Here is a 17,845-nt window from a genome sequence, read left to right on the forward strand (position 1 = left end):
TTCAACTGGAGTAGGCTCCAAGTTTAATCCTCTTCCTTCTTACTATTATACATCACGTCATTCATTTCATCTCATTAATTCCTCTGATGAGGTTGACGTAGGAAGAGCATCCAGTCGTAAAAACTCACTACAAAGATTCATCTCACTTTATACCTGATCCCACAGAGAAACTGATGTTTGGATATACACTGACTGACAGAGCAAATGCAACACCAAGAAGGAGTGGTCAGAACTTTATGCCAATTGCAGGGTAGTCTGACGTCACTGAGGTATGCTCATGATGTGAAATGCGCCGCTGTGCTGCGCACGTAGCGAACGATAAATGGGACACGGCGTTGGCGAATGGCCCACTTCGTACCGTGATTTCTCAGCCGACAGTCATTGTAGAACGTGTTGTCGTGTGCCACAGGACACGTGTATAGCTAAGAATGCCAGGCCGCCGTCAACGGAGGCATTTCCAGCAGACAGACGACTTTACGAGGGGTATGGTGATCGGGCTGAGAAGGGCAGGTTGGTCGCTTCGTCAAATCGTAGCCGATACCCATAGGGATGTGTCCACGGTGCAGCGCCTGTGGCGAAGATGGTTGGCGCAGGGACATGTGGCACGTGCGAGGGGTCCAGGCGCAGCCCGAGTGACGTCAGCACGCGAGGATCGGCGCATCCGCCGCCAAGCGGTGGCTGCCCCGCACGCCACATCAACCGCCATTCTTCAGCATGTGCAAGACACCCTGCCTGTTCCAATATCGACCAGAACAATTTCCCGTCGATTGGTTGAAGGAGGCCTGCACTCCCGGCGTCCGCTCAGAAGACTACCATTGACTCCACAGCATAGACGTGCACGCCTGGCATGGTGCCGGGCTAGAGGGACTTGGATGAGGGAATGGCGGAACGTCGTGTTCTCCGATGAGTCACGCTTCTGTTCTGTCAGTGATAGTCACCGCAGACGAGTGTGGCGTCGGCGTGGAGAAAGGTCAAATCCGGCAGTAACTCTGGAGCGCCCTAGCGCTAGACAACGCGGCATCATGGTTTGGGGCGCTATTGCGTATGATTCCACGTCACCTCTAGTGCGTATTCAAGGCACGTTAAATGCCCACCGCTACGTGCAGCATGTGCTGCGGCCGGTGTCACTCCCGTACCTTCAGGGGCTGCCCAATGCTCTGTTTCAGCAGGATAATGCCCGCCCACACACTGCTCGCATCTCCCAACAGGCTCTACGAGGTGTACAGATGCTTCCGTGGCCAGCGTACTCTCCGGATCTCTCACCAATCGAACACGTGTGGGATCTCATTGGACGCCGTTTGCAAACTCTGCCCCAGCCTCGTACGGACGACCAACTGTGGCAAATGGTTGACAGAGAATGGAGAACCATCCCTCAGGACACCATCCGCACTCTTATTGACCCTGTACCTCGACGTGTTTCTGCGTGCATCGCCGCTTGCGGTGGTCCTACATCCTACTGAGTCAATGCCGTGCGCATTGTGTAACCTGCATATCGGTTTGAAATAAACATCAATTATTCGTCCGTGCCGTCTCTGTTTTTTCCCCAACTTTCATCCCTTTCGAACCACTCCTTCTTGGTGTTGCATTTGCTCTGTCAGTCAGTGTACATACAGAGAACCTTGGGTTTGAAAAGCTAGGCTTAAACATGTCAACTACAATTTCCGTTTTCTAGAATATTTACAGCTAATTTTTTACATGTATTTATTTACATTTTTTGTTGCAGTTACCGGTATTACTGTACAGTGCCATATCATTGACAAACCTGAGTTACCGTACCATTTTGTATATAACACTTTTCCCAAACCTATGGGATCATGGGTGTGACTGTGTTGCACTTGGATTGTGCTCTGTGTTACGGCCAGATGCCCTTCCTGATGCCAACCCCATGTGGATGGATGTAATCACTATTGCATATTTCTGTGGTGATTGGTTGTGTGATGTATTGTCTTAATATGAAGAGGAAAGTGTTGGGTCAAACACAAACATCACGCACTAAGGTTTCTTAATCAGACATGTTTAAAATCCCCAACCCAGCCAGGAATCAAACCCGGGACCATCTGAACCATAGGCCTCAACACTGACCATTCAGCAAAGAGTCGGACCATTTTATACCTCACAACAGTTGCTCAAAATGATTGCTACCAACCTCAATGCAAGCATCACATCGGCGAACAAGATTCTGTTGCACGGCAATTGTGATAAACATGATTAAGCCCTCATCTCCTTAGGCCAGTTTCACAGACCCTACATCCCCTATTTCATGTTTAATTTTTGCATGCTTTTACTAGAGCATCCCTCAGATTCCAGGTACAAAGAGCACTAGGAAAACCGAGCTTGATAGCTGCAGTCGCTTAAGTGCGGCCAGTATCCAGTATTCAGGAGATAGTAGGTTCGAACCCCACTGTCGGCAGCCCTGAAGATGGTTTTCCATGGTTTCCCATTTTCACACCAGACAAATGCTGGGGCTGTACCTTAATTAAGGCCATGGCCGCTTCCTTCCCACTCCCAGCCCTTCCCTGTTCCATCGTCACCATAAGACCTATCTGTGTCGGTGCGACATAAAGCAACTAAAAAGAAAAAAAAAAAGCATTAGGAAATTGGCTGGGCACCCCTGTTATGGTGACGGATGAAAAGAGGGGTGAAAACCAGTATAGAAGACAGCAAGGCGCGACCTTCACACCAGTTGTTACCAAGCAGTGGGATTGAAAACAAGTGAGGATGTCAGTGTGGTCTAAAGGTGAATATCGCGCAATTATCCGCTACGATTTTGCTCGTGGATTAAATGTTGACCAGTGCCTGGAGGAAATTACTCCTGTGCTGGGGAAAGACTCCACATCGGACAACAATTTTCCGCTGGTACAAAGAATTCCAGAGGGGAAATTTTGGGGTTGAAGACGATCTTCGTTCTGGGCGACCATCTGAATCAGTGACTGAGGAAAACGCTGAAGCTGTGAGGAAAATGTTGCAGCAAGTGAGGCGGTTGACATATCAGCAGATAGAAGAGACCCTCCACATCCCTGCACTAGTTATTCATTCAGTTGTACACAACCATCTCCATGTTAGAAAGGTTTGTTCTCTTTGGGTGCCCCATTCACTTTCAGAGGAACAAAGGGCACATCGAGTGAAATGGTGCCGAGAAATGCTAAAACAGTTTGAAAATGGGACTTCGCGTAACATCGATAGCATCGTTACAGGTGACAAAACTTGGCTTTATTATTAGAATGTCCCAACAAAATCCCAGAACAAGGTGTGACTTTGAAGGTGAGAGTACTCATGTGACTGTGCGAAAGTCAAGGCCAGTGAAGAAAAGGATGATTGCATTATTCTTCACTAAATGGGGCATCATGACTCGGGTTGTGCTAGGAACACAGTTACAGGACAGTTACTGCTAAGTGGTACAGTGAGACTTGTCTGCCTCAGGTCATCCAGGCTCTCAAGCAGCTCCGTCCAAGTTTACGGCTCAACACTTGGCTCTTGCATTACAACAATGCTCCAGCACATCGTGCTAATGTAACAGTGGATTTTCTGGCCAGATCAGTGTTGACTGTGCTTGATCACCCTCCATACAGTCCTGATCTTGCCCCATGTTACTTCTCACTGTTCCCAGAAGTGAAGATGAAGCTGAAAGGGCGGCGTTTTGCTACCGACAAGGAGCTTCTGGCAGCATGGGATCAAGAGTGTGAAAATGTAACCGAAGGAAAGTGGCAGAGTTGGTTCTGTGACTGGTTTCGACGTATGGAGAAGTGTATTGAGTGTGGTGGAAATGATTTTGAAAAAGTCTAAAGCGTTCACTCACATTGCAAAACTTTCCTAGTGCCCTTTGTACAACCAACATACAAGAAGTTGGAACAAGCTGATACCAATAATAAAGTACTATACTGTAGTTCATTCCATGTTAGGAAAACAGTATTGCTCTTATGGCAACATGATTGCCATATCGAACGGCTCTGCTCAACACCATCATGGGAAAACGGTGGCACATATATTTGTGAAATTCAGTATTTAAGTTCAAGATAAAAAGCGGAAGAAACTAAGCTGCAAATTATTTTTATAAACTAAAAGGACTAGGGAGTTTACAGGGGCTGTTTTGGGTTTGTACCGAATCAGAGGTAAACTACGGCACGGGAGATCTAAATGTACAAGTTGGAATGGAAAGACAAGGACAGGAAGATGATGTAGGACCCTTTGGATATGGAAATCTAAATCCAGAAGGTGAGTTGTTGGTGGATTTTTGCGTGAGGAACCAAATGATTATTGGAAACACCTGGTTTAGGAAGAACAGTAAGAAGATTACAAGGTATGGTTGGGGAGACAGACGAACAAAGACCATGATTGATTATATAATAATCGAGAAAGAACACCGGAAGAACCTCTTAGATGTTACAGCCATGTCTGCAGAAGTCTTTGGTGGAGATCATAGAGTTGTGATAGGAAAACTGAAAGTGGGAAAGATTGAAAAACCCCCATTAAGAAGAGAGAAAAATATTAAGGTATGGAAGTTGAAGGAGAAAAGCATACAAGAAAAATGTAAAAGGGAAATAATACCTTTGGTACCCAGGACAGAGATGTGGAATGTTGAAGATGAATGGAAAAGATTTAAGGAAGCACTGGTTGGATGTGCAGAAAAGGTATGTGGTAGAACGTCAGGAAATGTGAAAGACAAAGAGACACACTGGTGGAATAACAGGGTAGAGAGTAAAGTGAAGGAAAAGAAAATGCAATGGAAAGCATGGAAAACATATAAAACTGAAAAAAGTAGAAGAAAATATGTGGAGGCAAAGAATTTGGCCAAGAAAGTATTGGAGGAAGAAAAGAGGAAAAGGTGCCCGAAAATGTGTTGTCCTCTTTCATTTTGAATTTTCTTTTTAGAGAACAGCAATCAACGGGTATTACTAATAGACTCCGACATCGCTGTCGAATGTCAAAAAGAGAGCTCGTAAGTGTACAATACCGTACTGAAGATGATCGATCGCATTTTGTGACAAATGTTTAGTTTTCTTACTCAAAACAGCATCACCTAACCTAACTTAACCGTACTTCATGTCATGAAAACATATTCCAAGCACCGGTAGAGAAATGACAACATTTTCCCTATAAATTTACATGGGAATAGTCTTTCTGAAATTTAACCACACGCAAGAAAATATAAACTGACATCTGAAATCAGTGATGGCTCTCTGCCATATCTTGAGGTGTATTGCATTCTTACTTAATTTCAGTGTAGAGTATTAAAATTAAGTGATCATTTACTTAGCCTTTATTTCTAACAAGTTAGCAACTGCTATTGACCATGTTATTTACATATTTTTTACGGAAACATGTTCTCTTTTATTTCTAATTTTCTTTACAGAACAGCAGTTGACGGGTATTACTAATCGACTCCGATCGACTCTGACATCGCCTTCGAATTACAAATCATCACTCTCATTTTTGATCCGAGATAATACTCGTTATCCAAGATAATGTTGTTGGCGAATACAAACTTAACTGATCTTGGATTACGTAGCATTAAACTAAGATAAAAGCCAACTCCACGAACTTGTAAGTAATTTAGGAGTGGATTCTAGTGATGCAAGAGACAACGAATCTTCCCATCTACAGGGAAACGAGCCTATTGCAAGTTCAGATTAATGAAATACCTGTCGCGCAAGTAGGCTTACTTGCTCATTTTCATGGAAAATATATTTCATAGCAGTGATATTTGCGTAAAGACCACGTGGACATCGCGGAGTGATAGAAATATTTGTTTATGCCTACATTACTCTTTCAATGGAAGGAATTTTAGTTCATTTCATTTTTTTCAAAATGAGCCTTCTTAAAATGAGGGTGCGAGCATTATTCGACAGCGAGGATTATTCGGGTAAATACGCTATTTTATAACTGCTATTCTGTAAAGTTAATATCATAAGAAATCACAGTTCAATTTTTACAAATTATAAATGTCAAGAACAATGTTTGTTTTAAGATTCAATTAATATGGCTGATGGTGCCCAATAAGAAGGGCGAAACATGTCCCCATAATATTCAGATTTTCTATGTCTAATTAACCACATAACATGGTACTGATTGAATTGAATAGGTGGAACAATATATGTACTCCTTTTGTAAACTAAGTGAGATCGCCTTCGAATGTCAATGAGAGCGCTTGCAACTGTACACAGCTAGAAAACGATACTGAAGGGCGCATTTTGTGGCAAATGCTTCAGTTTTCTTATTCAAACAACATCACCTAACCTAACTGTATATCTATCATAAAACATATATCAAGCGCCAGTAGAAAAGTGATAACCTTCCCGCTATAAATTTACATGGGAATAGCCTTACCGAAACTTGACCAGACGCAATAAAATATAATCTAATTTCGGAAATCAGTGATGCACTCTGCCATGTCTTGAGGTGTATTGCTTTATTACTTAATTTCAGTGTAGAGTATTAAAATTAAGCGATTGTTTACTTAGCCTTTATTTCTAACAAGTTAACAACTGCTTTCGACCTCATTATTTACGTATTTATTGCGACAACATGTTATCCTCTTTCATTTCTGATTTTCTTTACGGAACACCAGTTGACAATTATTATTGATCAATTTCAACATCGCATTTGAATGTCGACGAGAGAACCCGCAAGTACACATAGCGAGAAAACGACACTGTACCGAAGATGATTGATCGCATTATGTGGTAAACGTTTCACTTTTCTTATTCAAACAGCGTCACCTAACTTAACCGTACTATATGTATCATGAAAACACATTTCAAGTGCCAGTAGAGAAGTGCTAACCTTCTCTATAAATTTACATGATAATAGCCTTTCCGAAATTTAACCAGATGCGAGAAAATATGAACTAACCTCTGAAATCAATTATGCACTCCGCCATATCTTGAGGTGTACCCCATTCTTAATTAATTGCAGTATTTAGCATTAAAATTAACCGATCGTTCACTTCAGCCTTTACTTTTAACAAGTTAACAACTGCAATCAGACACGTTCTTTATGTATTTATTACTAAAACATGTACACCTCTTTCATTTCCATTTTTCTTTATGGAACAGCAGTCGACGGGTATATTAATCGACTCCGACTTTGGCTTTGAATGTCGATAAGAGAGCTAGCTAGTGGACATAGTGAAGAAATGACACCAGAGATGATCTCTAAGTGCATAAATATCGGTAACAGAAAAAATTGTGCACGTTTAATCGCTCGTAATAACGGATGCGTCAGTGATAGGGCTCTCGCTGTAACCAAAGGATAATACGCGGTTTTATATAGGAATTTTGAAGGGACAGACAAAAACTGTCGTTGTAATGGGTTCTCATTATATGCCATATTCGCTATTGTGGACTTCTACTGTAATTACCAAGAGTCTTCTTTTTTCAAAATTTCCCTTACCAAAATTAGGGTGCGGAATTATTTGCATATATACAGTACATCAGATCGAGCGGAGTGGCCACGCATATTAACGTCCTATGGCTATGGAACCAAGTTCTCCATTCAGGAGACGAGTAGATTGAACCCCACCATCAGCTGTCCTGAGAATGGTTTCTGTGGTTTCCCATTTTCACATCCAGGCAAATGCTGGGACAGATCCTATTCATATGCCACAGCCAATTTCTTTCATCTCCTTACCCAATACCATCATTTATTTCATCTTCATTAGCTCCTCAACTGAGGTTGGTGTCAGGAGGGACATCGAGCCATAAAAGCATGCCGTATAATTTTATCTCACCTCATCCCCGACCCTGTATCAGGACACAGGACTAGAAGGTAGGCATACATACAATATGTTTTATGGACTTCTTCTATGTGTGAGGAATTTGTCCTGAAAATTTAGCTGTACCGGTACCTTATTTTTACACCCTGTATATTTCAATAGCGACATATTCTTCATAAATGAGGGGAAGAAAAGCAGGGCCCAGACCAGTGAGATTAAATTTTGAGAAGTAAAATAGGAGTGACAAAAATGGATAAGAAATGAGGGGGTGAGAGAACTAGTACAAGTGGATCTGTTGCAGTGTAGCATAGAGGAATCAAGGCTAAGATGATATGGACACATGAAGAGAATGGAGACGTCAATACCCAGGAAGATGTATGAGATAGGAGTGAAAGGAGGAGACCAAGGAAAAGAAGTGGAGGAGCAGGTGAAGAAAATAGGGGAGGACTAGATTAAAGCAACAACAAAGAGGGGCTGGAAGCTACTGTATTCAAGATGATGATGGTGGTGGTGGTGTATAGATTAGCTGTCAAATCCATCATTGACGAGTTATCTTACTGGGTGTTGGTCAATTTTTTATTCATTAATTGCTTCATCTAGAAGTAATCCTAGGTACTTTCTCTCAGGAATTCAAAACAGTTAACATTAATCTTTCTTTCAGGGGGAACTTTTCCATAATGAACTTGCAGAATAATCTGGGTTTGTATGATTATTCAAGCCCATTCAGTAATTCTATTGTAAATTCTAGAGTAGACTTGGTCAGCCAAGTAATGGTTAATTAATGGTTAAATCTGCAATACAGAGTACATCAAGTATATTATAAGGTATCTTTTCTACCTCATGGCTCCTCTTGCCAACGGTTGCCAAGGAGACTGTGTAAAAAGGAAAGAAGAAGCAGAGAGGATGCAGGCACATTGAAGCCTCCCTTCTCCACCTATTCAACACCAATGTGCTCTTTTTATAACCTAGGGAATTCAAAAATCAAATGCAGTAGCTCTCATTTATACCTGCAAATTATAAAGCACTTGAGAAGAGAAACCATCAATCAAAAATCATAAATATCTTTGTTATCTGTTTTTGTTTGTTTGGTTTTTTTTTTTTTTTATGTAAAAGGTGTCATCGTTGTCTCCTCTACCAAAGGATGTTACATATCGCAAACCTCTTTCACAGGAAAGAAACGATTAACTAATAGCAGGACTGAAGAGGTATTGGGAATGAAAGCGAGCATTCAAAAAGAACTAGTCATAAGCGCTCCCAAATGGGTTTAAATCACTAATAATATACAAAAATGATGTTTTATACCACCTTTTCCCCAGGACTAATATTAAAGGGGTCATGATGCCCAAATGGAATTATTACTTTCTTATCACAACGCAGCTGCCATTCAAATCTTGGACAATACATGAAGGATTTTTGAAATTAAAAGTCATGCCCCTGTGGTTCGGATTCTATGTAAAACTGGAAGTCCCACAACTATGAACACTGTATCAGTAGTTGTATAAAACAAGCTGATCTGCTTTTTAGTAATATTAAGAGAGATATTGTGAATTAATTTTTTTTTTAGGTCTTCCTCTAAACTCCCTCTCCATTCAACATTGATCAAAGAGTGTGAAGTAAGTTTTTAATATTTGGTACAGTAGGATCCTTGACAGTAGTGGTGACAGAATTATATATAAAAACTGAAGAAAAACCTACAGAATGGTCACTGGGTGAATTTCGACACAGAGATAAAGGTTGACAGCCTACCAACTTAAGTGCGATGATAGTTTTGTGAGATTTTGATTCAATATCATACAATAAAACTTTCACCAAAGGAACAATAATTACACATATATTGCAATTAAATAGAAGTGTAGCATGATTATACAATTAAAAATCATTTAGCATTTAATTACACACTAAGAAATTAACACACTCTAAAGAGACTGCCAGACTGACGAATGTGCACGGCAAGCGGGTGAATCATACCTCAGTGTCCATGACCTTGGCAAAGACATTTACCCCTGCTACCCTCCATTACAGCACATGCAAAGTGTCCACTACTTGCTCTGGCGCTATGCATATTGGTTAGCCGTGACGAACAACATTTTATGCTTATTTCCAGTAATCCTTTTTTAATTAAAGAAAATAAAGGAAATAATTACCTGATAAGACAACAGGGCTTGTACAAATTGCTTGTTTTAATAATTCCCATAATTCCTTGTTTCAGACAGCTAAAATGGAATACAAATGTAATGTTTTCTCCCTCCCCCCCTACTCGCCACTACTGATCCTTGATAATAGCTATTGCCCTTAGTTCTCTTCCAGATGTGCTGAATTGTGCTTTTAAATGCAACAACATTAATTGTTATTACCTCTTGTACTTAGCATTTTCTTGAGACATTTGACGATGGAATTTGCTTGGGTGTGTGATGTTCAGGCATGTCTGGGAAATGCTTTTTAGAGAGGTGGTGATGGTAGTGGTATTGGTATTTTTATTATTATTATTATTATTATTATTATTATTATTATTATTATTTTATTAATAATAATAATAAATGCATCAGGCTTCCTCTGACCACTGTACAGAGGAAACAATATGTTATAACGGATGCGGAGAGGGCAGCCAGGTCAACCAGACTCAAGACTTTTTGGGAGAAGGAAGACAAATTTGTTGTAGTCTGATTTAAGTGCTCCAATGTGGGCGTAAACTCTGTAAATAAATAAATAAATAAATAAATAAATAAATAAATAAATTATTATTATTATTATTATTATTATTATTATTATTATTATTATTATTATTATTATTATTATTATTATAACAACAAAGGCTTAATGCAACATGCTCATCTGTTTTTAGATAAAGAATCACAGTACTGCATGGCCTTTCCTGAAACCAGTTGACAAAAATGAAGTACCGGACTATTATGACCACATAAAGTATCCTATGGGTAAGTAGGAATATTCACTATACTTTTGCAGAAAAACACTTCATTTGTGGCAGTGCTGTATTTTCTGTTTTATGGAATTTTTCTGTAAATTTTTGTATATTATAAGAAAGTTTCTTATCTGTAGTATTCCTTAAGGCAATAAAATAATTATGGTGTATTTGGATTTTTAAAAAAACATTTTCTCTACTGCATGGAAAAGCATAGAATCATGGATATATGTTTTGGGGCTTTGATGTCGAGAGAGAGAGAGAGAGTACAGATTCTTTGGTTGTTCCCCTCTTAGTAGCCTCTTGCAACATGCAGGGGATACAGACCATGCATCATTTGACTCCACCCAGAGGGGAGATAAAAGAGTTCCGATAAATCGAAAGAAAAATTAGTGTATCCACATAAGAATGGTAAGCTTCATGAATTGTTAGAAAAGTGAAGACATTCTAGACCTCGTAAATCTTCTTCTTCTTCTTCTTCTTCTTCTTCTTCTTCTTCTTCTTCTTCTTCTTCTTCTTCTTCTTCTTCTTGCTGTGTAGAGATCGCAGTCGAAGGAACTTATGGGACTGGACAGGACTAGATTCGAATAGACTGACTACTGCTGCTGCTGCTGCTGGCCACAATCACAGCAAAGGCTGCACATTGTTTGGCTGTCCTCATCAGTCTACTCGAATCTAGTCCTGTCCAGTCCTGTAAGTTCCTCAGCCGTAAATTCCTTCGACCACAATCTCTACGTCCATCAATTTTACCCTGCATGATCAGATTTAGTACTGCAGGTTGTAATTTTTATTCCTCATAATATGCCCATGGTAGGCTGTTTTTCTTTCATAGATTGTACACACCAATTCACATGTACCTGGGTACGACTGCATTGGAGGCGTAGTCAGTCAGCGAGATCCGTAACATCCTTCGGAAAACCCACGTCTCGTAGGCAATTTATAGATATTAGGTATGGTATTACTTTTCAGAGTCCATGTTTCAGACCCATACAAAAGCACTGAATATACATAGCATCTGACAAAGTTGCTGTGTGTCTCCAAGATGAGACTTCTGTCACACAGTAGATTCCTCATTTTCAGAAAGCTAGCACGAGCCATTTATATTTGTACACAAATCTATAAATCCATGTCCAAGTCTTCAGTAATCCAGCTGCCAGGGTACTTAAATTTCTGCACTTGTTCAACTTATTCCCCATAAATATTCTTAAGAATGTGTGTGTTATGATTTCTAGTAATGACCATCACCTGTGTCTTGTCGGTGTTAATTTTTTTGAAGTCCAAATTTATCCTCTTCTGCTACGATTCTGTCTACCTAATGTTTGAAGATCTTTAGTACTGTCAGCCAAGATGACAGTGTCATCTGCATACCTCAGATATAAATCTGATACAATTATTATTATTTATTATCATCATCCAGCCCTGCGGTGTAAAGGTACCTAGCTTTCCTGTCTCTTGTTCCAAGGCCCTGGTTTTCTTCCAGCCAGTTCAGGGATCTTAATTCTAGACCGAGGAGTTGAACAGGGTTCACTTGATACAAGATTGTCTCAAGCTCTTAGTTACAGGAAGGAAGCACACAGTGAGAAGTGACGCTACTCACTTTGTATGTATTAATGAACACTAGTTGCCATGGTTACAATTGTGTCGGGAAGTTGGTGATGTTAATTTGAGATAGACTCCCTTTTTCAGCTCCTGTCAGGTTCGAGTGTTGATGGTACTTCTCCACCGTTGCCTCCCCTTCCACCATTCCTCCTCAGTAATTGTATTCCATTCCAGTCTTTTCTTTCTTATACTATTCTTGACAGAGGGCCTCCCTCTTGCCCTCTTTCCCTCTATCTTAGCCTCCACCACTTGTTCTGGTATCCTTCCCTCCTCCATCCTGTCACTCATTTTTCTACTCCTATTTCTTTTCTGACCTCAAAATTTCTCTCTCTCTCTCTCACCTCCCTCCCTCTCCTCGTCTTCCCTACCATACTCCCCAGGAACTTCATGTCACTGGCCTGAATTTTACTCTCATCTCTTGCTGTCAGTGTCCAAATCTCTGATACACATACATTAATATAGAGGTATAGTATATCTTGTACATTCTCTCTTTACATTTCATAGGAACTTCTCTGTTCCACACCAAGTTCCTTATATTCTGGTAGAACGTATTTCCCATTTGTACCCTTCTGCTGATCTCCTTATACAACCTTGCATCTTGCATTACTTCACTTTCCAAATATTTGAAGCATTCAACAACCTTGTTTTGTCCCCTGATACTAACGATTCCTTTTCCTTCTCTTTCTCTTCTTGTCATCATCCTGTTTTGTTCTTCTCCACGCTGATTTTTACACCATATTCCTCAGTATTAAAGCCTCTAGTTGGATTTGCACTTCTGTATTGTTGACTCACCAGATCACTATGTCATCCAAAAAAACATATCCATGTTAAAATTAGGCATAAACTATCTGGGAATTAAGTTGGAAATAGTAGAATTCACTGGCCTTGTTGACAAACAATAGTGCTGATACTGATGTAAGTTTTCTCCATGCCTTCCAAAATTGTACAATTTTGTTGTTCAAGTTGTCACAGTATTCACCTTTGGAGCAAGAACATACATACATACATACATACATACATACATACATACATACATACATACATACATCTCCATTATAGACTGTTGTGCTTTTCAGTGTTCAGTCTGCAAGCTTCTGTAAATTAACTAAGTGCCTCCACAAATCTCTACGGTTTTTGTAACTATGTAGCTCTGAGGTCTCAATTAGTTCCACACCTCTTATCATTAAATAATTAAAAACTTGAGTCTAACTATTGTCACCATGGTTCCCCCCCTTCTTCTCACCCTCCGAGTCCATTATACTCATAGTTAAACTATCTTCCTTCTTTCGCCTCAGTTTGACCACACCAACATATGCTCTTACCATTGTTTCCACTGTACATATTTGGATTAGTTTCTGATATGTAATACCATATGCTAAATAAATAAATAAATAAATGTGTACTTTTACGTCATTTACTTTAACTTATGGATCACATATCCTGAATCCATCTTGTTTTCACTCTCTTAGAGCAAAGTTGTCTGAAAAGAGATCATGTAAACATACTGTAGTTTCATCTGAGAACTTGCCTCTTATCCAATACACTATTCATTTCCATTTTTCCTCCCTTGCTAAGATTCTGCATTCATTTCCTTTTTCCCCTCCCTTTCTAAGATTCTATATTACAGTCCAGAAAGGAATGGAGCTCTTTAGGGCTGCCGTATCAAAAGGTAACATCACCATGATGATTGCCGAGATCCGCACTGGATAAGGCACTAAGAAGTAGTAGAAGAATAAAAACAATTAGTTCAGAAAGGTTTCCCTACCTGATGACCAAGCCATTCCAAATTATTCCCAAAATCTTGATTTTGTTTGTAGATTGTTTTCAGAATCCGTTGGTAGCCGAATACTCTCTCCTCACTTCATCATCCCACCAGAATGTTGGCCTTGTCTAATCTGTATACACTAAAATATCATCAATACATTTCTGCAGGGGACAAGTAAAAAGAATGTGTTAAACGAGAAAACGTTCAACTGAATATACGTATAAAAACTATCCACTATTATAAATTTGCTCATTCAGGACAAATATTTCAGATTCCCTATGGGAATCAACATCTATATCATCTGATGGCCAAGCAGGCATCAATTTTTAGTGATGAGACAAAGTCTCTTAGTGCATTGGCACTGCCGGTGGCTCCTGTTAGCCTACGCAGTGGCCTCCACGGTATGCACTAGCCAGCGTATTGGTAGGTGTGCTAGGTACCAACTGATGAGCCCACCCTAGCACACGAGGGCGAAACGCTGGCAACCAGGAATGAGCTAGCTGGAAAATTTATAATGTCCAATAACGGACCATTTATATTGGTATTATAAATTTGCTCATTCAGGACAAATATTTCAGATTCCCTATGGGAATCAACATCTATATCATCTGATGGCCAAGCAGGCATCAATTTTTAGTGATGAGACAAAGTCTCTTAGTGCATTGGCACTGCCGGTGGCTCCTGTTAGCCTACGCAGTGGCCTCCACGGTATGCACTAGCCAGCGTATTGGTAGGTGTGCTAGGTACCAACTGATGAGCCCACCCTAGCACACGAGGGCGAAACGCTGGCAACCAGGAATGAGCTAGCTGGAAAATTTATAATGTCCAATAACGGACCATTTATATTGGTATTATAAATTTGCTCATTCAGGACAAATATTTCAGATTCCCTATGGGAATCAACATCTATATCACCTCTAACCACACGGCCAACTCGCCAGGTAGGTCACACTCTTAGACAATGGATTGGAGGTTACGGTACACTTGACCATGTGCGACTGCAAGGAATGACACTGGCCGCCATTTTGAATCTGACAAAACTTCGACCAATTCAAATAATAGATTCGAAACTCGAAGGTGCGAGTTTCAGCATTCACAACCTCTGCACTTTTAAAGATGAAAATGCCAGTCCACTTTCTGACAGATTTTAATTTTGTCTTCATTAGTAAGGAATTTAAAGACTTTTCCGTATCCATAACTAGGCTGTTTTGGACAAATGTGCACCACACTAATCAACTTCACATGATTATATTCATAATCCAGATTTAGGCTATCACTCGACAAATATTCACTACACAACTCTGTACCACTCAACACAAAATAAATTTTTAACTTCTGAATGGAATGCAAAATACAAGCACACTGTGTTATTCAGCAATTTCGATGCTAACCGGCAAGCAAAACTCAACATTTCTTAGGCTAATCGCTTGCTGCCCAAGGTGCAGCTTATCCTGTGAAGTTCAGGAATTCAAGCCCCTTTCCCGTAATCACAAAACTTTGGCAACGGCTCGGACCAGAGTTGGAAATCATGTTTCTTTCACAAGGGATAACAAACATTTTCAGGCAAGGAAAAATATGATCATACCAAGTGGTAATAGCGAAAAATTTGTGACACGACAAGTGAGATATTTTTATATAGATTTATTAGAGTGAGAATTGGGACTTTGAATTTACGATGTGCCAGGCGGGAAAACATGTTAATGAGGAACACACTAAAGAGGTTTCACTGTACACAGTTATTCCTTGGCTTTCTGTTGCCATTTCTTCAACAGCCAACTGTTCATTCTTTGGTATTTTTCACTAATTATATACAGGGTGAGTCATATAACATTTCTGCTGGCAATATTTCTTAAACAACAAAGAATTTGAAAAACAACTTTCACAGACAGGATGTTTAAAGAGTGGCTCATGAAATTAGTTAATTAAAAAAAATGCATGGAAGTATAATTTTCAATACAAACTTGGCATATTTTTAAATGAAAACCCCCTATTATCCTTTGCATAAATCAAAGCAGGAAAAAAGATATTATAATGGCATTTATTACAATGTAATAAATTAAGTCGATCCCGAGTAATTGCAGTGTGAAGTTGACGCTTGAAAATACCTCAGACATTTATTAGTTTGTTGTAACAGACATGATCCACGACCAGGGTATAGCACACGGCTATGTGTAAGAAGACTACAGTGTTTCCGTATTAAAAATTACTGAAACAAATCATTACAGTCAGGATTGTTTGTAGGATTCCATTGATAGCCGAATACGCTCCCCTACCGTTTTCACTTCCTCTTCATGAATTGGGCTATCCAGCTCACCGTCGGTTCCATATGGCTAATAGCCTGCTTTGTTATTTCATTTTCTTTAAATTGTAGCATTTTATGTAAAACACCATATCCGTCATCACACAAACATTTCACGCACTAAAACGGTTCATTTTCAACCTCAGGACTCAACATGCACAATAATAATGTTAAAAAATAAGGTTCCTAGAAGGAAACCATAATTTAATTTCATCGATTGCAAATATTAAAAAACCTTGAAGAAACCTAAAGACTTACAGAGCTTAAGTATTTTTAAACCGAGCTCGATAGCTGCAGTTGCTTAAGTGCGGCCAGTATCTAGTATGCAGGAGATAGTGGGTTCAAACCCCACTGTCGGCAGCCCTGAAGATGGTTTTCCGTGGTTTCCCATTTTCACGCCAGGCAAATGCTGGGGCAGTACCTTAATTAAGGCCACAGTCGCTTCCTTCCCACTCCTAGCCACTTCCTGTCCCATCGTCGCCATAAGACCTATCTGTGTCGGTGCGACGTAAAGCAAATTGCAAAAAAAAAAAAAAGTGTTTTAAATAATAATGTTTGTTTATTTGAACATCCCATGAAGTGCTGTCAATTTTAAGAAATGCCAGGGTGTCAAAATTTTGTCTCGCAGAAGTTCAGGTGCTGTTTAACGTGGTGATGTTATAATTATTAATTTATGTACATTTTAAATGCTATTTTCCATTGTTTGAATACTGATTTCTTTTGTTTTTCAGATTTGAAAACCATGGGAGAACGCCTTAAAGCTAGATACTACACTACGCGCCGTTTATTCATTGCAGACATGACACGCATCTTTACTAATTGCCGCCTTTATAACAGTCCTGACACAGAATACTATCGGTGTGCAAATGCGCTAGAAAAATACTTCCAGACACGAATGAAAGAATTGGGATTGTGGGACAAATGAAAGGAAGTGAATAATTTTCAAATTAATGTTTGTGTAATGTGATGTCTAGTTTAGTGATTCGTGAAGTTTGAGAGGGGACCAACATTCCAACGTATTAGTATTTATTGTGAGTTAGTAACTCCATAAACTGTCTTCTCTTCTTGCTTCACTTGACCAAAGACAAATATTTTGAGTAAACTTTATGTATATGTACCCATCATTAAACGATGCGAGTGGTTTGTTAATGATTTATTATTGTTCATTCTGAATCTTGTGACCTTTCCAGTGTTATTAGTTTGTGGATTCAGATACCTTGTCAGGAATCAAGAAATTTACCATCAAGAGTTCCACTACCAAAGTAGTGGGGTTCGTTGTCTAAAATAGAAATGAGTGCCATTTTTCTTTCTATGGTCAAGTGTGACAACATTTACAGCTATCTTACATAGTGTTGAGGTTACAGCAATTAAACCCTTTACCTTCTGATATTCCAGAGACCTCCTCAACCTGCAACGAAGATAGGTTTTCCTGTTTAGATGACTACTGGGAAATCAAATGACTACGGTATTTACAGTGTCCTTTTTTTTTTTTTTCCCTGAATGTTAGAGCTAGAAGTCGGGGTATGAAGTATATGCAGGAAGTTAGTAAAT

The 17,845-nt window shown here is 39.7% G+C and overlaps 1 protein-coding gene across 3 annotated transcripts in view; it reads left to right on the plus strand.

Moving 5' to 3' along the window:
- The window catches only part of Gcn5 (Gcn5 acetyltransferase), a 122,567-nt gene extending 105,119 nt beyond the window's left edge, over positions 1-17,448 (plus strand). For all 3 annotated transcript variants that reach the window (XM_068228053.1, XM_067149040.2, XM_067149041.2), the window contains 2 exons: positions 10,554-10,644; positions 17,026-17,448. In XM_068228053.1, coding sequence (XP_068084154.1) covers positions 10,554-10,644; positions 17,026-17,219 — 285 coding nt within the window. In that variant the 3' untranslated portion in view covers positions 17,220-17,448. The remainder of the gene's footprint in view (positions 1-10,553; positions 10,645-17,025) is intronic.
- Positions 17,449-17,845: the final 397 nt, after the last annotated feature.

The sequence above is a fragment of the Anabrus simplex genome, chromosome 6 (assembly GCF_040414725.1).
Source record: "Anabrus simplex isolate iqAnaSimp1 chromosome 6, ASM4041472v1, whole genome shotgun sequence".
Classification (NCBI taxonomy): Eukaryota; Metazoa; Arthropoda; class Insecta; order Orthoptera; family Tettigoniidae; genus Anabrus; species Anabrus simplex.